Below are 19,113 nucleotides of genomic sequence, written 5' to 3'. Positions count from 1 at the left end.
CTATGCTGATTACTCTATTTTAAATTTCAATGGCAATGCTCATCTTCCACCTAGACGTGACTGACCCCACCTTATTCTGTAGTACTTTTATGCCTTCTCATGGTGCTTCTCATTTTACAACATACTTTACTTTTTCATATAGTGTTTGTTTTCTCTTTTGCCATCACTCTGTCCTCTACAGTGTAAGCTCCATACGGGCACGTCTTTGTTTTATTCATGGATACATTCCAAGCTCCTAGAACAGAGCCTGGCCCATGGGAGACAATCTGTAAATATTTGACAATGATTGAAAAAAATATGTCACACACAATTACTTGGGTCTTTTCGAACGCACTTTCTACTTCAAAATACAGAGATAAATCTAATTTAGAGATGATCAACACAGACCTTGATATATTGCTCTGATGACTCCCAAATGAAACTTACTCTGAAATTCTTAGTCAGAAACTCACTCTAATTCTATTCAATTTTGATTTTTCTAATTCATTTGAAAATAGGCTATGTATCTATTCATTTCTCTGCCAGATTTACAGCTACTGGCAAAGGCAGTACTCTCTAAAAATGAGGAAATTTCTAGAGTCTCTTCCCGTCTACCATTTACTGTAGGGAATTAGATAGAACTACAGTATATGAGGATGCAGGTAGAATAAGCATTTCAAAAATACAAACACATTCTGTTTGAGGGATCTTGCCTTTAGGAAGCTACTACTGTACTTTATATTAGTTCTATCTTAGTTTGTCTTCTGGATAATTTAGGAAACAGATGTTAATGTTTCAATATAATGAAAGGCAAATTAGTCTAAAATGGTGAAATAAGGTTTCCTGTCTAGAAGGAAAACTATTAAAGGTTAAATCTCCTCCAGATCAGTTAGTACTACTCCACCCCACTCCCCTTCCTCACTCACATACCAGCCTGAATTAAAGGTCTCAGCTTTTGAAACTACTAAGGGACAAAATAGGAAATATTCTGTTTCTTTTGGAAAAAGATCAGGCAAACAGAAAGTGAGAAAATACATACAGCTGCCAAACTTCAGTGGGCAGGCATGCACATCCATAGGAAAATCTTCCAAATGCATGGGACACTCGGCATGAATTGTTAACCTAAAAGGAAGAACAACAGAACATGAAATAAAGCTAAAATGAATGATATTAAACATGGAGCTGAGTTCTCGTTCACCAGCAATGGAGTGCTGCTAAGAATAATGGGATTTTATTTGTTTAGGTTCACTGAGATCCAAGACTTTATGAACACAAGGGATGGATTAAATGAACTAGATAGGCTCTCAAGGTAGCATTCAATATTAGATTTTTAGATCAGATATAAATCCCACCTTACCACCTTTAGGAAAACAAATATCATTTGTCTATCCTAACTGAGCTCCCTTAGCTACTTCACCACCAGAGAAGTCTGGAAACACCAGGTACTGACTCATTCACTCCTGATAGCAGTTTAATTATTTCCAAAATAATTCTCCTCATCAGGCTATCATGTGAGTTAAATAATTTAGAGATTGCACTGGAGAGGAGAGATGTATAGAAAGAATATCTTTCTTTTTATATTTATTTATTTGATTGCGCCGGATCTTAGTTGCAGTAGGCAGGATCCTTAGTTGCAGTTCGTGGGTTCCTTAGTTGTGGCATGTGAACTCTTAGTTGCAGTATGCATGTGGGATCTAGTTCCCTGACCAGGGATTGAACCCGGGCCCCCTGCAACGGGAGCGTGGAGTCTTAACCACTGCACCACCAGGGAAGTCCCTAGAAAGAATATCTTTAACCTGATAATAAACAAGCACAAAAGATGGCTCTGCTGCTTACAGCAACTGCTATAGCTTTGTTTAAGAAGATGGTTCTTCGAGAATACATACACACACTTGTACATGTACACACACACACACACAGTAGCTGGCCAGAAAAAAAATACAAAGTTTATGGAGGACATCAAAAACCTCAGAGGTCAAGTCTGAAGAGCTCATGTTCTCTTAATAGGGACAACATATTGGAGAGACTGTTCATGGATCCCTCAGTGGAAATCTGGATAGGGTACGACTTGCCATGCCCACATACTCATTCTTCTGCATCAGTCTGTCTAAATAATCGATTCCAAAGTTTCCCCTCTGTTTTCCTGCAGATATTTTTGAGTCTCAACTTTCTTTGGCCTAGAAAGTAGCCTGCTATGTGTAAATGGGACTCACACAGCAAAAATTCAGAATTATTTGACACCTAACTCTGATGAGCTATTTCTAGCTAACCTGTATACCTCCTGGTTATATTGGATTCAATCTCTGCTATTCTCTTGGAGCTTTAGGTGGCCAACTGGCAAGAATCTCCAATCCTGGTTAATTCTTTTTTTTTTTTTTTTTTTTTTTTTGGCGGTACGCGGGCCTCTCACTGTTGTGGCCTCTCCCGTTGCGGAGCACAGGCTCCGGACACGCAGGCTCAGCGGCCATGGCTCGCGGGCCCAGCCGCTCTGCGGCGTGTGGGATCTTCCCGGACCGGGGCACGAACCCGTGTCCCCTGCATCGGCAGGCGGACTCGCAACCACTGCGCCACCAGGGAAGCCCCTGGCTAATTCTTAAGCATGATAAATGTGTGACACCTCATAAGTGATCAGAGTAGCAGTAGTAGATATTGCTCAAAGCAGGCTGACTAAAGCAAACATGCTCAAGTGTTTATTAGCAAGAACCCTAGGCTGGAAGGCAGAAGCCAAGTGTGTGCCCTTCAGCAAATATTTACCCATATCTTATTTTCCATTTCCTTATCTAAATAGTAACAGGTGGGAAGTAGATGGCAAGTGTCCTTGCAGCTCTAACTAATCCCTTAGATATTTATAAAAAATTCCCATGTGTCTTGGACAAAAGCTCTATTCCCAAGTCAGCCTGCAATACCCTACCAATCTACCCTTTATTCTTAAGGCATAAATAGGGGGTTTCATGACTCAAAGAATCTGATATAAGAGAAATGTCTTTCACTGAGAAGCTTGCTCCTGTTTGAGAATTAAAAGATTTCATGAGGGTTTAATAAAGAAAATTGTGTTCCTTCTCTCCACTTATATTAGTATTTCCAAGATACTGCGTCTTATGAGTAATGCCAAGGGGAAATTACTTTATGTCTACCCAGCTGTCCTAGGGACATGGCAAATAAAACCACAACAAATAGATAATCAAAGCAAGGTGCAAAAGGTATTGATTTCTGCTTAGGAGCAGAACTGATTCATAATAACTTTCCTATCTTCCTTCCCATCCACCTAAGCATAGAGCAGTGATGAGAAGGCAGATGTTGGTTGGGGTGGGGTACTTCACAAGCCAAATTATGCTATGCTCTTTTCCTTGGTTCTTAAATGCATCCTAATGCTCTCTGAACAACTGCATCATACTGTCTTCTCTTCTTGCCTTCCCTCCTCCTTGTTACAACTTTCAAGACCCTTCAAGCTTTTTCTGCAGCAGAAAGCATCCTGACTACACTCAGGCTAATAGACTCATCACCACAATCTATGCCATAAACAGATCCATCCCCTTCAAAACTTTCCTTCCACCCTCTTTTATTTTATTGTTATTAAATTATTATGATTTTTGTGACAAAAACACTTAACATAAAATCTGCCCACTTAGTAAGTTTTAAGTATTCAACACAGTATTTTTAATTGGCTGGAATAGACATTACTCCAAAGAAGATATACAAATGGCCACAGGTATGAAAAGGTGCTTAACATCACTACTCATCAGGGAAATGCAGATCAAAACCATAATGAGGTATCACCTCACATCTGTTAGAATGGCTATTATCAAGAAAGATAAGAGATAACAAGTGTTGGTGAGGATATGGAGAAAAGGGAACCCTAGTGCACTCTTGGTGAGAATATAAATTGGTGCAGCTCCTATGGAAAATAGCATGGAGGCTCCTCAAAAATTAAAAATAGAACTACCATAGGATCCAGCAATCCTACTTCTGGGTATATATATCCAAAGGAATTGAAATCAGGATCTCAAAGAGATGTCTGCTCTCCCATGTTTATTGCAAAATTATTCACAATAGCAAAGACATGTAAGCAAACTAAGTGTCCATCAACAGATGAATGGATAAGAACATGTATATACATACAATATAATATTATCCAGCCTTAAAAAAGAAGGAAATCTTACCATTTGCAACCACACTGATGAACTTGGAGGACATTATGCTAAGTGAAATAAGCCAGACAAAGACAAATACTGTAGGATTTCACTTATATGTGGAATCTAAAATAGTCAAACTCATAAAGCAGAGAATAGAATGGTGGTTGCCAGGAACTGGAGTGAAAGTGGAGGTATTAGTGAAAGGGTAATAAATTTCAGTTATACAAGATGAAGGAGTCTTAGAGATCTACTGTACAGCAAGTAGTCTTCAGTTAGCTTTTCAAAGAAGGTCCAAGACCCCTCAAAATGTGATAATCAGATCATAGGACCTCAGTCCCAGCCAGGTTTTAACCTGTTTTGATTCCTATGCAAAGACCAGCAGTAAAAGGTTATATAGGAAATTCCCTTCTTTGGGGATGAAAGACACAGATGGGAATACAGATGGGAAGGAGGTACTTTTTAGCCCTTCATACATGCACACACATACCCACACCCTCCTCAGGTACTGCCCTCATTTCACTGTTCACTATGTTTTGTAGCACCCTGGCTCCCTTGTCATCCCACCCTTTGCTTCTCAACAGCTGGTTTTTATTCCACCACAGTAATAAGTTAAAGTTTTATTGCTTCCATAGCACCCTAACTTGTATCTCTAGTTTTACCCTTTCTCCTTATAGTATTGGGTTGGCCAAAAAGTTCGCTTGTGTTTTTCCATAACATCTTACAAAAAACCTGAACAAACTTTTTGGCCAACCCTATATATTCTCTACAGGATAGCCGTCTAGTATTTCCTCATCTTATACAGAGTAAAAGCCAAAGTTCTTGCTATGGCTTACAGGGTCTTACATGATCTTATCTTCTGTTCCTCTCTGGCTTATCTTCTACTATGCCCTCCCTTGCTCACTCTGTTCCAGCCACTCTGGCTTCCTTGCTGCTCTTTCAACATGCCAGTCTCTCTTACATCATAGCCCTTGCATTTGGTATGCTTTCATGTCTCTTTCAAGTCTTTGCTTAACTATCTTGTTTTTTTTCTTATTATCTTGTAAATGAGGCCTACCCCAACCTCCATTCAGTTTACTATCCATACTATGGTTAGTAAACTTTACCATGCGCTTTCTTTTCCCATAGTACCTAACTTATAACATGCCATGTAATTAATTTTTTCTATTTATCATCATTTTTTTCTCCTTACTGTAGAGCTATGGATTTTTGTCTTGGATCTTCTTTGATGTGTGCCAGGAGCATAGCACAGTACCTAGCACATTGTAGGTGTTCAATACATATCTATTGAATCAATTAACTAACGAATGATTTTTCTTTCCTAAAAGCATGTATTTCTGTGGGGACCTTGCAGACGCGAGGTATAGATCGGGCAATATAGGGTTCAGGTATTCCGAGGGTTCCAGGCAAATAGCATCTTTCTTTCTTTTCTTTTTTTGATTTTTTTAATAGAACTTTATTGGAGTATAATTGCTTCACAATACCATGTCAGTTTCTGTTGCACAACAAAGCAAATCAGCCATATGCATACACATGTCCCCATATCCCCTCCCTCTTGAGTCTCCCTCCCATCCTCCCTATCCCACCCCTCTAGGTCATCGCAAAGCACCAACAGGCAAATAGCATCTTAATATGATTCCTTAATAGCATAATATCTCAACCTATACTTAGTGGTCATCTAGCCTCTTTCCTAGAATTTCAGAACTGAAAGACCCTTATAGAAAGCATCCAGTTTTATCCCATCATATATTTGACATATGATAAAGCAGAAGGGAAGAACATTTCTCAAATAACCCAACAAGTCTGGGATAGAGCTGACTAAAATTTTCTAATTGTTTCACTCAACAAATAATTTTTTTTTTTTTTTTTTGCGGAACGTGGGTCTCTCACTGTTGTGGCCTCTCCCGTTGTGGAGCACAGGCTCCGGACGTGCAGGCTCAGCGGCCATGGCTCACGGGCCTAGCTGCTCCGCGGCATGTGGGATCTTCCCGGACCGGGGCACGAACCCGTGTCCCCTGCATGGGCAGGCAGACTCTCAACCACTGCGCCACCAGGGAAGCCCAACAAATAATTTTTGATCGTGTACTATATGCCAGGTATTATTCTAAGCAATATAAGTACATCAGCAAACATACCAAGGTTGTTACCATCTTGAAGCTTACATTTGAGTAGAGGGAAGACAAAAAAGAAACAAGTAAAATAAGTAAACTATATAATGTGTTAAAAGGCAATATGTCTCAGGAAAAATAAATAAGATGTGAGTAGAAACTATTGACGAGGCATTGCAATTTTCAATAGCGTGTTCAGGGAATACCTCACAGAGTAGGTGACATTTAAGCAACAAACCTGAAGGTAATGAGAGTGAACCTTATGGACACCTGGAAAAAGAACATTCAAAGTAGAGGGAGCAGAAAATGCAAAGGCCCTGAGGTAGAAATGTGACCAATGTGTTCCAAAAATAGCAACTATGCCACTGTGGCTGTAGTGGAGAGACCAAGGGGGAAGATTAATAGAAGATGAGTTCAAAGAGGAAACTAGTGGTTACCAGTGCGGAGAGAGAAGGGAAAGGGGAAGGGAAAAGATAGGGGTTGCAGATTAAGAGGTACAATGCACTATGTTAAAATAAATAAGCTACAAGAATATATTGTAGAACACAGCGAATATAGCCAATATTTTATAATAACTTTAAGTGGAGTATAACCTTTAAAAATTGTGAATCACTTGTACACCTGAAATCTATATAATACTGTACATCAATTATACCTCAAGTAAACAAAAACACTCTTCAGGAGTGGTTGAGGTGTCAGGCAGGCTATTTCTATTATCATGGAGTAAAGGGCAGGATCTGACATTAATGTTGAAATAGAAAAGATAGTAAAATCTTTAATAGCCATTATTAGTAGAGGATGAGTCACTTGAAATATATCACCACTAAACACCCAAACCAAGCAGTATATTAGTCATAAGAATCCCAGTTTTCTGCAAATGGCATTGCTTTGTTCTTTTTAATGGCTGAGTATTCCATTGTATATATGTATCACATCTTCTTTTTTTATTAATTTTTATTGGGGCATAGTTGCTTTACTATGTTGTGTTAGTTTCTGCTGTACAGTAAAGTGAATCCACTATACGTATACATATATCCACTCTTCTTTTGGATTTCCTTCCCTTATAGGTCACCACAGAGCACTGAGTAGTTTCCTGTGCTATACAGTAGGTTCTCATTAGTTATCTATTTTACACATGGTAGTGTATATATGTCAATCCCAATCTCCCAATTCATCCCACCCCACCTCCCCACTGTGGTGTCTGTACGTTTGCTCTCTACGTCTGTGTCTCTATTTCTGCTTTGCAAATAAGTTCATCTGCGTTATTTTTCTAGATTCCATATATAGCAATATTATACAATATTTGTTTTTCTCTTTCTGACTTACTTCACTCTGTACAACAGTCTCTAGGTCCATCCACGTCTCTGCTAATGGCACAACTTCGTTCCTTTTTATGGCTGAGTAATATTCCATTGTATACATGTACCACATTTTCTTTATCCATTCCTCTGTGGATGGACATTTAGGTTACTTCCATGTCCTAGCTATTGTAAATAGTGCTGCAGTGAACATTGCGGTGCATGTGTCTTTTTGAATTATGGTTTCTTCTGGGTATATGCCCAGGGGTGGGATTGCTGGGTCATATGGTAGTTCTATTTTTAGATTTTAAGGAACCTCCAGACTGTTCTCCACAGTGGCTGCACCAATTTACATTCCCACCAACAGTGTAGGAGGGTTCCCTTCACAGCAACATGGATGGACCTAGAGATTGTCATACTGAGTGAAGTCATAATGAGAGAGACAAATATCATATGATACTGCTTATATGTGGAATCTAAAAAAAAAGGGTACAAATGAACTTATTTACAAAACAGAAGTAGAATCACGAATGTAGAAAACAAACTTATGGTCACCAAGGGATAAGGCAGGGGGATAAATGGGGAGATTGGGATTGACATATACACACTACTATATATAAAATAGATAACTACTAAGAAGCTGCTGTATAGCTCGGGGAACTCTACTCAGTACTCTGTAATGGACTATATGGGAAAAGAATCATAAAAAAAAAGAGTGGATATATGTATATGTATAACTGATTCACTTTGCTGTACACCTGAAACTAACAAAACATTGTAAATCAAGTATACTCCAATAAAACCTAAAAAAAAAAGAATCCCAGTTTTCTGCAAGTTTCCCATTAAATCCTCAAGCTATAGGCAAAAGGCTTCAGTACACTGGAAGCCCTTGGGCTTCCTAATTGGAATACCAGAGCTTCACTACTGCATTTAGCCCTTATATGGAGCACATCTAGGTTTTAACAATTACCTCAGATGTGTTGCTCCATCCTCATTTTCTGATATTCACACTTTTCCCCCACTCTCCAGCCATCTGCCAATACTTGTGATTTTGCCAAACAAAGCTCTCATGCTTTTGTGCCTTTCTACAAATTGCTGGGTTCTTTTTTGTCCTGCCAGGAATGCCCTTTCCTCTTTATATGTGGAACAAATTCCATTCAAGTCCATGCTCAAATATTACCTCTTCTGTGATAACTTTGTATGTGCCCTATAGGCATAGTGAGTTCTCCAGCTCACAGAAATCCCAGAGCACTTTGTACAAGTAGCTTAGTGCTTAACACTGTTGAAATAACTTTCTAGGCTCAAGATGGAGCCACTCCTGCCTGGGGTGCCACATCAAAAAAAAAAAAGTTAGATGACTTTCATGTCCCTATAAATGCTATACTTGACGGAAACACAGTATATCCAGTCTGTTTATGTGTCTGTCTTCTGCAAGTAAGTGTGAGAAACTTGAGAGAAGGGTCTCTACATATTATTCTAATCTGATGCATAGTACGGTGATTGGCACATAGCATATAGTCAGTAAATGCTTCTTGATTTAATAAATATTTCTGCAAGATAGACAGAGCAGGCATTTTCAGCCCCATTTCCCAGAAGAAGAAACTGAGGTCCAGAAAACAGAAATGCCTTGTCCATGGTTACACTGCTGATCTGGGCCAGAGTTAGGACTCACACTTAGAGCTCCTAATTCCTAAAGTTCATTTCACTATAACATACATAGTCTGTCTAGGGGTAGTGAAACTGAGCAGGACCCTGTGGGGCCCTCCCAGGTATAAATCCCCTGTTTCTCCATTGGGGAATTTGGGTTTTTTGAGCATGATCTACCTCTTCTCCTTGCACGGCCCTGCAATAAAGCTTTCTCTGCTCCAAACCCCAATGTTTCCATTTGTTTGGCCTCACTGGGCATTGGACACACTAACTTGCATTCGAAAACAGTAGCATCTAAAATAGTTGGGTTCTTTGGAACCAGAGGGACCCTTCTGATGATCTGTAAATCCCCCTTGTGTTAGAATGATCTTTCCTTTTTTTAACATCTTTATTGGGGTATAATTGCTTTACAATGGTGTGTTAGTTTCTGCTTTATAACAAAGTGAATCAGTTCTTTTTAACAGACTCAATCTGCCTGAGGTTCAGCTTCTTGCTTTTGAGAATAAACGCAATTCTTGTTATTTCAAGGCCCTGATTTCCTCTTGCATTTGGCAAAAATGAAACAAATGTGAGAAGACCTCTTGGGAATACATTTTTCCTTCCCTCCCTTAAATGCTAGTTCCCATGTGGTGCTTTCCCACATCTGGGCCCATGTCTCCAAGCTGTAATGAAACCTATAATTTTTAGCTTATAGCACCTCATTGTTGGCTTTTTGTGAAGCTTCCATTATGCCTTATAGTACAGTAAATTATGTGTCCTATCTTTCCTGCTAAGATGTGAATTCTTGGAGGGTAGGGGTTGATATCACCACACAGAGTCCACAGCATAATTTGTGATTAACTGGGACTTGTAATATTACTTGCTTCTCACCTCATTGTAAGCTTTCTCAGGGTCCAAAGTGAGCCACTCTATCTCTTCTATGCTCTTCTGTTCATCAGAGTGAAACACACTAAGTGTGGTTCTGTGAGTCAGTTTCTAGCTTAATGAATAAGGAACTACAGATGGAATCCCCTAGAGCAAAAGCCATTACAAAAAAGGACTGTGTGAAACAAAGCTATCAATGCTTGGTTGATTTGATTACATTAAGTCCTATACAACTAACAATGTGACCCAAATGCCTTCCCTGGTTCCTGGCCATTTCAGAGGAAGTCTCTGTAATGAAGACTCAAATGCAAGCTATTTACATCTAAAGCAGGAGGAGAGGAGCTTTATTATTAACATTTCCATGTGTGTTGGTGGGGAAAGTTCAGGTATCATGCACAATTTATCTTTCAAATAATTTGTCTTTGGAACATCCCAAGTACAGGAGCAAAACTGACCCAATCAGACAAAGGATAAAGGAAGGCATGCAGATCTGAATATGATAATAAGTCTCTCTTAATTGGTCAAAAAATACCATTTTCTTCTTGATGATGCAAACATGGAGAAATGAGTGCTTATTTTGTTTAATTTGTACCTAAACATAGGACACTATTAGTCTGTGGCCTAATATATAGAGGACACTTTGTGCAATGTATTTAATTTTATAAAATCCCATTGTGTCAAAGTTCTGGGTGACAGACCTGCATTTCCAGCTGCAGCTTGTCATGTCCACCTCAAACTCATTATGCTTAAAACTGATATCCCCTACATTCCCTTCTTAGAGGAAGTAGTGGGATGTAGTAGGGAAAAACAGTTTGCTTTAACATAAGAGTGACTTGAGATTCTGTACCAGCTCTGCCAGTTATTAATGGTGTGACTGTTGTTCTATTGAAACTTCAGTTTAGTAATTATAAAAATGGGGATATTAACACAAAAACCTCCACACAGTGGGCATGTGGCAGGACATGTGTCAAGCAATTCACATGGCTTATCACATTTACTCCAAGTGTAGACAAAGAATGTTGCCTGTCATTCCAATAAATAAGGAATGTTGCCAGACACCAAGCCATCAGCCACTGCCCTGTTACCTTACCACCAACTAATTAGAAAAAAGTCACACATCCCACAACTATCACCCCAAATTTTGCCTATTTAAAAACTTCTCCCCCAAAACCATCAGAATGGGGAGACTTGGGTTTTTTGAGCATGAGCCACCCATTCTTCTTGCTTGGTCCTGCAGTAAACCTTTATCTGCACAAAATTCCAATGGTTTGGTTTGTTTGGCCTCACTGTGTGTTGGGCACACAAAATTGCATTAGGTGACAGTTCAGTCACAATGAATTTTTTTTAAGTTTCTTTATTGTATCATCACTACCTCCCCTGCTCATTCTTCTGGCCTTCATATCTGCTGTACTCTCTCTCTCTGGAACATTTCTTCCCTATCTTTTATTATAATTTACTTCTACACATCTTTTAAGTTGCAGTTTAAAAGTTATTTCCTCTGGAATTCATTGTAGATATTCCCCATAGACTCACTTCATTGTCCCTGCTAGATGCTCATAGAGCATATTTCACTCTGTGCTTCCCTCATCATAGCACATATTCTACATTTTCATCATGGTTTAACTGTTTTCCCCAATAGAATGTAGTTATATGAGAGCAGAACCCACATCTATTTTTGCCCACCACTTTATCCCTAGTGCCCAGAATACTCTTTGGGTCTGATTAAGCCCTCAAGAAATATTTTTGGAATAATTAACAAATAAAAGTTCTAACAACAGACATGAATTTTCTGATGCATGTTGTCAACTCATAAATACCTGCATTTGTGTATGCTATTTTCCCTCCCTGGAATACCCTCCTATACCTCACCCTGTCCCTCATCTGTTTAATAGTTACCTATATTTCCTTTAAAATTCAAGATACAGGATAAGTATTATCTCCTTTGCATAACTTTCCTTGGTGTCTCCACATGATTTTTTTCCAAATGTTTCACTTTTAATTGTAGACACAGCTCCTATATTAAGTTTCACAAAAAAGCATGTCTTTCAACAATGCAACCAAACAGTGTTCAATGTAATGTGGTGTAAGCAACATTTAACACAATTCAACTGCTTTAACCTAAATACACCTACTGCTTAAGTCTCCACATGATTTTAGATGCTTTTTACCCTGTAATTCCATCATATTTTGTACCTGCCTCTATTTAAGGACTTTTATATTATTGTGCAGCTATCTGTGCATATGTTTTCTTTAACTACTAGACAGTAAAGTCACTAAGAGCATGAGCTGTGTCTTATTTATCTCTGTAGTTCAGCATATATCCCAAAGCCTTAAACACAATAGCACTCATAAATATGTTGAATGAATGATTCAAGTGAATGAGATAAAATCTAGCTAAATTCAAAAAGTACTTTTCCCTCCTATTCAAATACTCACTGGAACATTTTTTATTGTATTATATATTATGCAACATTTATATATAATAAGTATAAAGAACACAACAATGAACGTATTTCCCCATATCTTCATTAATAAATAAGATGTCATTAATAGAAATAAAGTTCCCTATATCCATGTCTGAAAAAATGGAAAATACCTCATAAATGTGTATATCATCTTGACCTGAACTCTGTTCATCTTTTCTGTATTGTTTCAATTTTACTATGTGTGCTGCTGAAGCAAACAGCAGGTAATGAGCTTTGGCCTGCATTTTTACGGTTGTCTTGAGGTCACAAGATGAAGCAAGGGAAGGCTTGATTCTAAAGTGTCCTAGTTATACAGCCATGCAATGCTTGGTCATATTTTTCTAAAAAGTTGTCCTTCTTTAATTTTCCTATGGAATTCAGATACTATTTCTTTTTCTTTTTTTTTTTTTTTTTTTTTTTGCGGTACGCGGGCCTCTCACTGCCGTGGCCTCTCCCGTTGCAGAGCACAGGCTCCAGACGCACAGGCTCAGCGGCCATGGCTCACGGGCCTAGCCGCTCTGTGGCATGTGGGATCCTCCCGGACCGGGGCACGAACCTGTGTCCCCTGCATCGGCAGGCGGACTCTCAACCACTGCGCCATCAGGGAAGCCCCCAGATACTACCTCTAAGGGTCAAAATAATGAGAGGAATGCTGTAGAATGACATTTCCTGAAAAATTCTAAGTATTCTTCAGACCTTATCCAATTTGTGCTTTTCATGTGTCTACAAGACAGGCAGCAGCCACATTATTATCAAAATGAGAAAGCAGATAATTTGTGTCTTGCAAAAGGTCACTAGACAAATAAATTATGGGGTGATAAATAGAGTCAAGCTCTTATTTTAAGTTTTGAACCTAGGTTTCCCTCTGGATCCACCTTCCTGGGTCAACAGTGAAGCATTTACTGTGTAAGGGAACCAATAGCTTCATCATGATCCTGAACTTCTGTACCTCCTCTGTTCTGTCCTTCAGAATAAGCACAAGGGCATTCTGCATAGACTTCTATCTTATCGAACTCCACTTTCTTGTCCAATTCAGACTAGAATGAAGGACCTAATGGTCATCTTCCCATTCATCCAACTCTATTTTCAGGTGACTAATCTTCTGCCCTCCTCAGTCTGCATCCTCTCTTCTTCATATTTCAACATTCCCATCCTCCCATCTCCTTTCTTCTCTCTTTTCTATTCCTCCTCCAAAACTTAAACCTATCCTCTATTCTCTTTTCCTTTTATTATTCAGTTTCTCCACTATCCTGTTCTCCTCATTCACTCTGTTTCTTTCCCTCTATTATTCTCAGTCTCTATGTGTTCCTTTTCTGCCCATCACACTTCCCTCCAACCACCTCATTCCATACATCCTCTCTTCTGTTTATATCTACTCCACTCCATTCTTTCCACAGTTGTGTACACTGTCATCTCCTCTTCAAACTCTTCTCTTTATGCACTTTATTACAAGTATATCTCTATTCTACCTATTCCTCCACTTATGCTCTAGTCTCTTCAAATTCTCCTTCATACATTATAACCATTCAGACTTCTACTCTGCCCTATCCTCCCCACCTCCTTTTCAACATTTATGTCTAATTTCATGTCCTTCCATGCAGTGTCAGAACAGGTATCCCTCTTCCTTTACAAGTAAAACTTTCCCTGTAGTTTGGATACCATCTCCTGACAGTTTTCTCTGGGAACCTGATGTCAGAAAAACCCTATTTCTACTGTATCTTCAACCTTTACCTTTCTACTAGCCCCTTCCAGCTATCTCACAAATATGTGCCAGTCTCTCCATTCAAAACAAATAACTATTTCCTTTACCCCTGAATATATCTATTATATACCCATCCCTTTCATTTTCAAGCAAGTTCCCAGAAAGTATTTTCTATGTTCACTATCTCCACTACCTCTATGCCAACTCATAAAAACTCCTCATTGCACTAGTCACTCCATTGAAAGAGTGTACGTGAAGAACACCAGTGTTTTCCATGTTACCAAACCTAATACATACTTTCAATTCTCTATATTAGTAGATATCTTTGTAATAGCCAACAATATTGTAAAGATGTATAAGTAATAGTAAAGAGCATAAAATTGCAGGCAAGCTGCCAGAGTATGAATGCTTGACCATTTACTACCTAGGTGATCTTAGAAAATGTTACTCACTCTGTGTCTCAGATTCCTCACCTGTAATTGTATCTATCTCATAGACTTGTTATGAAGATCATAAAAGTAGAATGATTATAAAAATGCATGGCACATTGTAAGTACTATATTGATGGCAACTATTGTACTTATTATGCTATTATTGTATTATTGATCACTCTCATCTTTTTGAAACCCTTTACCTTTCAATATATTAGCCAAAATGTGTTCAATCAATATTCAGTAACAATCCTAAAATATCAGTGTCCTAAAACCACAAAGGTTTCTTTCTCATTCACACTATTTGTCTATCTCAGGTTGTGGGAGGGATGTTCTTTTCTATGTTATCTTTAATAAGGGACACAGAATGATAGAGCCAAGGCCACCTGGCATAATGCTACTCACTGTGGCCAGGGGAGAGGAACATGGAAAATCATGTACTGGCTCTTAAGAGTTTCTAATCCTTAACAGATACATACTACTATATACAAAATAGATAAACAACAAGACCCACTGTAGAGCACAGGAGACTATATTCAATATCCTGTAATAACCTATAATGTCAAAGAATCTGAAAAAATATATATAACTGAATCACTTTGCTGTATACCTGAAACTAACACAACATTGTAAATCAACTATACTTTTTAAAAAAAGATAAATGAACTTTATGACCAGTGCTGCAAATTCATCCTGAGTAAAATGATACTTAATTTTATGAATTAAAAAGAACAATATTCTGGTTCCTGAGTGATCACTGTGTTTCCAGAAGGTACTGATATGGAAGCAGTTATAATAGATTCCACTAACTGCAAAATTTTTGCACAGAGATGAAAATAAAGAAATGTACATGTTAAAAAAGCAATAAATAAATAAAATTTCCAATCCTCCCTCAGAAATCACACATGTTATTTCCACTCACATTTGGTTAGCCAAAGCAATTCATTTGTCTAAGGCTCTATGGAAGTGAAATACTAACATATACCCAGAGGGAAGTGAACTGGAAATATTGGAAGTAGCAGTATTGACTACCACACTTAGCTTTCAAGATACTACACACTAGTGGTTCTATTAACACCTTCCTTTCTTTTCCTTTTCGGTCTCCATCATAGGTTCCTCTTTCTTCCCTTCTGCTTTAATGATAGTGATGCTACATGACTGGATGCTTGGCATGATTTTCCTCTCACTCTACATACTTTCCTGAAGTGATCATATGCATTCACATGGTTGTCCCACCATACTGACAATACCAAACTTTACATCTCTTGCTTGTGTCTCTCTCCTGACCTTATGACTTGAATATCCAACTACTGTTAGACTTCTGTCCCTGGATAATCTACAATCTTCTTAAACTTATCTTGTCCAAAATTAACCTCACAGATTTATTCTATCTAAATTTTTCCTAAATCTCATATGATCTACCCCAGTTCGTAATACCATCAGTCACCCATTTTACTTGGGTGCCTTCTACCTTAATTCTTCCTCTTTGCTCTCATTCTGACATTGGTTGTTTTCACTGTCTATTTCCTCAGTGTATCTCCCCATCTCCATCTTAATCCACTGCTCTGAATTAGAACTTCACCACTCCTCATCTAGACTATTTAATCTGTCTCCTAACCAGCTTTCCTATTTCCAGTCTTGTTCCCTACAAATGCATTCTTTACACAGTAACTAGGATGCCATATATAACATTAAAAAAATTGACCACTTCCTTATCTTGCTTATAATATACCATTCAATTTCCTGCAACTGCTCAGTTGGTTTTCTCTACCCGGAATGTCCTTCCTCTCTTCCCTCCACTTTCCACATACAATTTTCTTGATCACATTCTACTTATCTAATAAAGCAAAAATTAATGCCAATACTAATAATCAGGAACTTAGGTGTTGCCTCATCCAGGGACTCTTTGCTCAACTTGATCCAGAAGAATGAGTTAGATGACCCTTTTCTATTCTTTCATAATTACTCATAACTTTATCATTTCAGTTAATTTTTTGTGGTTATCTATTAGCCTTTTCCCCGTATTATATTGTGACTGTCTTAAGGACAAAGACCATATCTTCTTAATGTTTGCATAGCCAGAACCTAGTCCAGGGCCATGTATGTATTAGGAATTCAAAACATGTTTGGTGAATGAATAAATGAATGGATGAAAAATACTAATCTTTCTTCCATCTATAATTTCTCTCCCTCCAGTGTCCCTTTCCCTACTTCTATATGTCTTCTTTTCTTTCTTCCCATTTACTGCATACTTTACTCCAATTTCTCCTTTTTCTTTTAGGATATTCTAATATCTAGCCTTTTACTTTTATTTCATCTTCTGCCTTATCTTCTCAAATTTTCTATTCTTTTTCTCTCCTCTCATAGTCTCTCTTTCCTCTACCCATTTCTCCTTGATCAATTCATCTGTGTGTGCGTGTATAAAAGTTCTGGGAATAGACCAATAAAATAAATATATATGTTAATTTTATTGATCTCTTCTCCACATTATTCTTCCCAGTTCTATCCACTTCCTTTTTCTCCATCATTCTTTCCTATACTCTCTCAGCTCCTCCTCTTTAATTCAACTTCTAACAATTGACTTGCTATCCATTTTTCCTTGGCCATCTTCTTGTCTCCCAAATTCTTTCAGAAGCACATCAATAAATAGTAAATTTAAAGTAATGAAGGACTAGCATACAGGCAAGCACACTTCATGTATTCATCACATATTTACCAGGTATGCATTATTTGAGTTTCATTGTGTATAATAACAAATGCACAGAACCTGCACCAAAAGATCACTCATTAATGAAGCTTCAGGAAGTGACAACTGACAGCAAGAACCAAGAAAGTTTTTAATGTTGGGGCAAAGAATCTTACTGAACTGGAAATGTGTTCAAAATTATTCTTTTAAAAGCAAAATTTACATATCTAAAATCTAATGATAATGAGTCATGAAAAACATAAAACTGTGATGGTTTTATGCTTTGGGAGCAGAAAAGTATGAAATACATTATATATAATATATATTCATATATATATTAAAAGTTATATTCTTAAGTTGTGTGGAAATGCACTTATATGAAACTCCTCAGCATTTCCACACAATGTGGCATAAAATATATGTTGCTATAATTTTGTATTTATATATGTAACATTGTACGTTTCATTATCTCACTTGATTCTCACAATTCTGCATCATATGGATAGTTTGTTGCTGCAGTTAAACCTAGGCTATTCTGACTGTCACAGTGTTCATGCCTGTGTATATGGCTGTAATTCTGTGTATTTAAATGCCCTTGACTATGTATATACCTGTGTATTGGTCTACACATGTCTCTGAGTATGCATAAACATTTATACATTGTGAATGTACATCTCTGTGTGTCTGAAAATGTTCATATGGCCAACTCTATTTTTTATTGAAATATAGTTGATTTGCAATATTGTGTTAGTTTCAGGTATATAGCAAAGTGATTCCATTTATATATATATATATATATATATACATATATATATATATACACACATACACCTATATACATATAAATATTTCAGATTATTATCTATTATAGGTTATTATAAGATATTGAATATAGTTTCTTGTGCTATAACAGTACGTCCTTGTTGTTTATCTATTTTATATATAGTAGTGTGTATATGTTAACCCCACACTTCTAATTTATCCCTCCCCCCTCCCTTTCCCTTTCCCCTTTTGGTAAACATAAGTTTGTTTTCTAAGTCTGTGAGTCTATTTCTGTTTTGTATAGAGATTCATTTGTATTATTTTTTAGATTCCATGTATAAGTGATAGCATATAATATTTGTCTTTCTCTGCCTGACTTATTTCACTTAGTATGATATTTTCTAGGTCCATCCATGCTGCTGCAAATGGCAATATTTCATTCCTTTTTATGGCTGAGTAATATTCCATTGTGTGTGTGGTAATATTCCATTGTGTGTGTGTGTGTGTGTATCACATCTTCTTAAAGCAATCATCTATTGATGGGTACTTGTATTGTTTCCATGTCTTGGCTATTATAAATAGTGCTGCTATGAACATTGGTGTGCACATTATCTTTTCAAATTAGAGTTTTTGTTTTTTCTGGGTATATGCCCAGGAGTGAGATTGATGTATTATATGTTAGCTCTATTTTCAGTTTTTTAAGGAACCTCCATACTGTTCTCACAGTGGCTGTACCAATTTACATTCCCACCAACAGTGTAGGAGGGTTCCCTTTTCTCCACACCCTCTCCAGAACTTATTATTTGTAGACTTTTTAATGATAGCCATTCTTATCAGTGTGAGGTAATACCTCATGTGGTTTTGATTTGCATTTCTCTAATAATTAGTGATGATGAGCAGCTTTTCATGTGCCTGTTGGCCAACTCTCTATACTTGTGTCTATAATATATACGTCTGCAAGTGTGCATACCTGCAAATGTGTTAGGAAGTATATGCCTATATGTGCATTTCTAATCTGTAACCTTGACAGAATTTTCAATG

At 37.6% G+C, this 19,113-nt stretch overlaps 1 protein-coding gene and 1 pseudogene across 7 annotated transcripts in view; both read right to left on the bottom strand.

The window, feature by feature from the left end:
* The window catches only part of GABRA3 (gamma-aminobutyric acid type A receptor subunit alpha3), a 313,354-nt gene that overhangs the window by 58,742 nt on the left and 235,499 nt on the right, over window positions 1-19,113 (bottom strand). For all 7 annotated transcript variants that reach the window (XM_060292122.2, XM_060292123.2, XM_060292121.2 and 4 more), the window contains one exon: window positions 1,019-1,101. In XM_060292122.2, the coding sequence (XP_060148105.1) occupies window positions 1,019-1,101 (83 nt within the window). The remainder of the gene's footprint in view (window positions 1-1,018; window positions 1,102-19,113) is intronic.
* Window positions 12,608-12,708, bottom strand: LOC115847302 (U6 spliceosomal RNA; annotated as a pseudogene).

The sequence above is a fragment of the Globicephala melas genome, chromosome X, assembly GCF_963455315.2.
Source record: "Globicephala melas chromosome X, mGloMel1.2, whole genome shotgun sequence".
Lineage (NCBI taxonomy): Eukaryota > Metazoa > Chordata > Mammalia > Artiodactyla > Delphinidae > Globicephala > Globicephala melas.
This window is presented reverse-complemented; position numbering and strand designations above follow the sequence as displayed.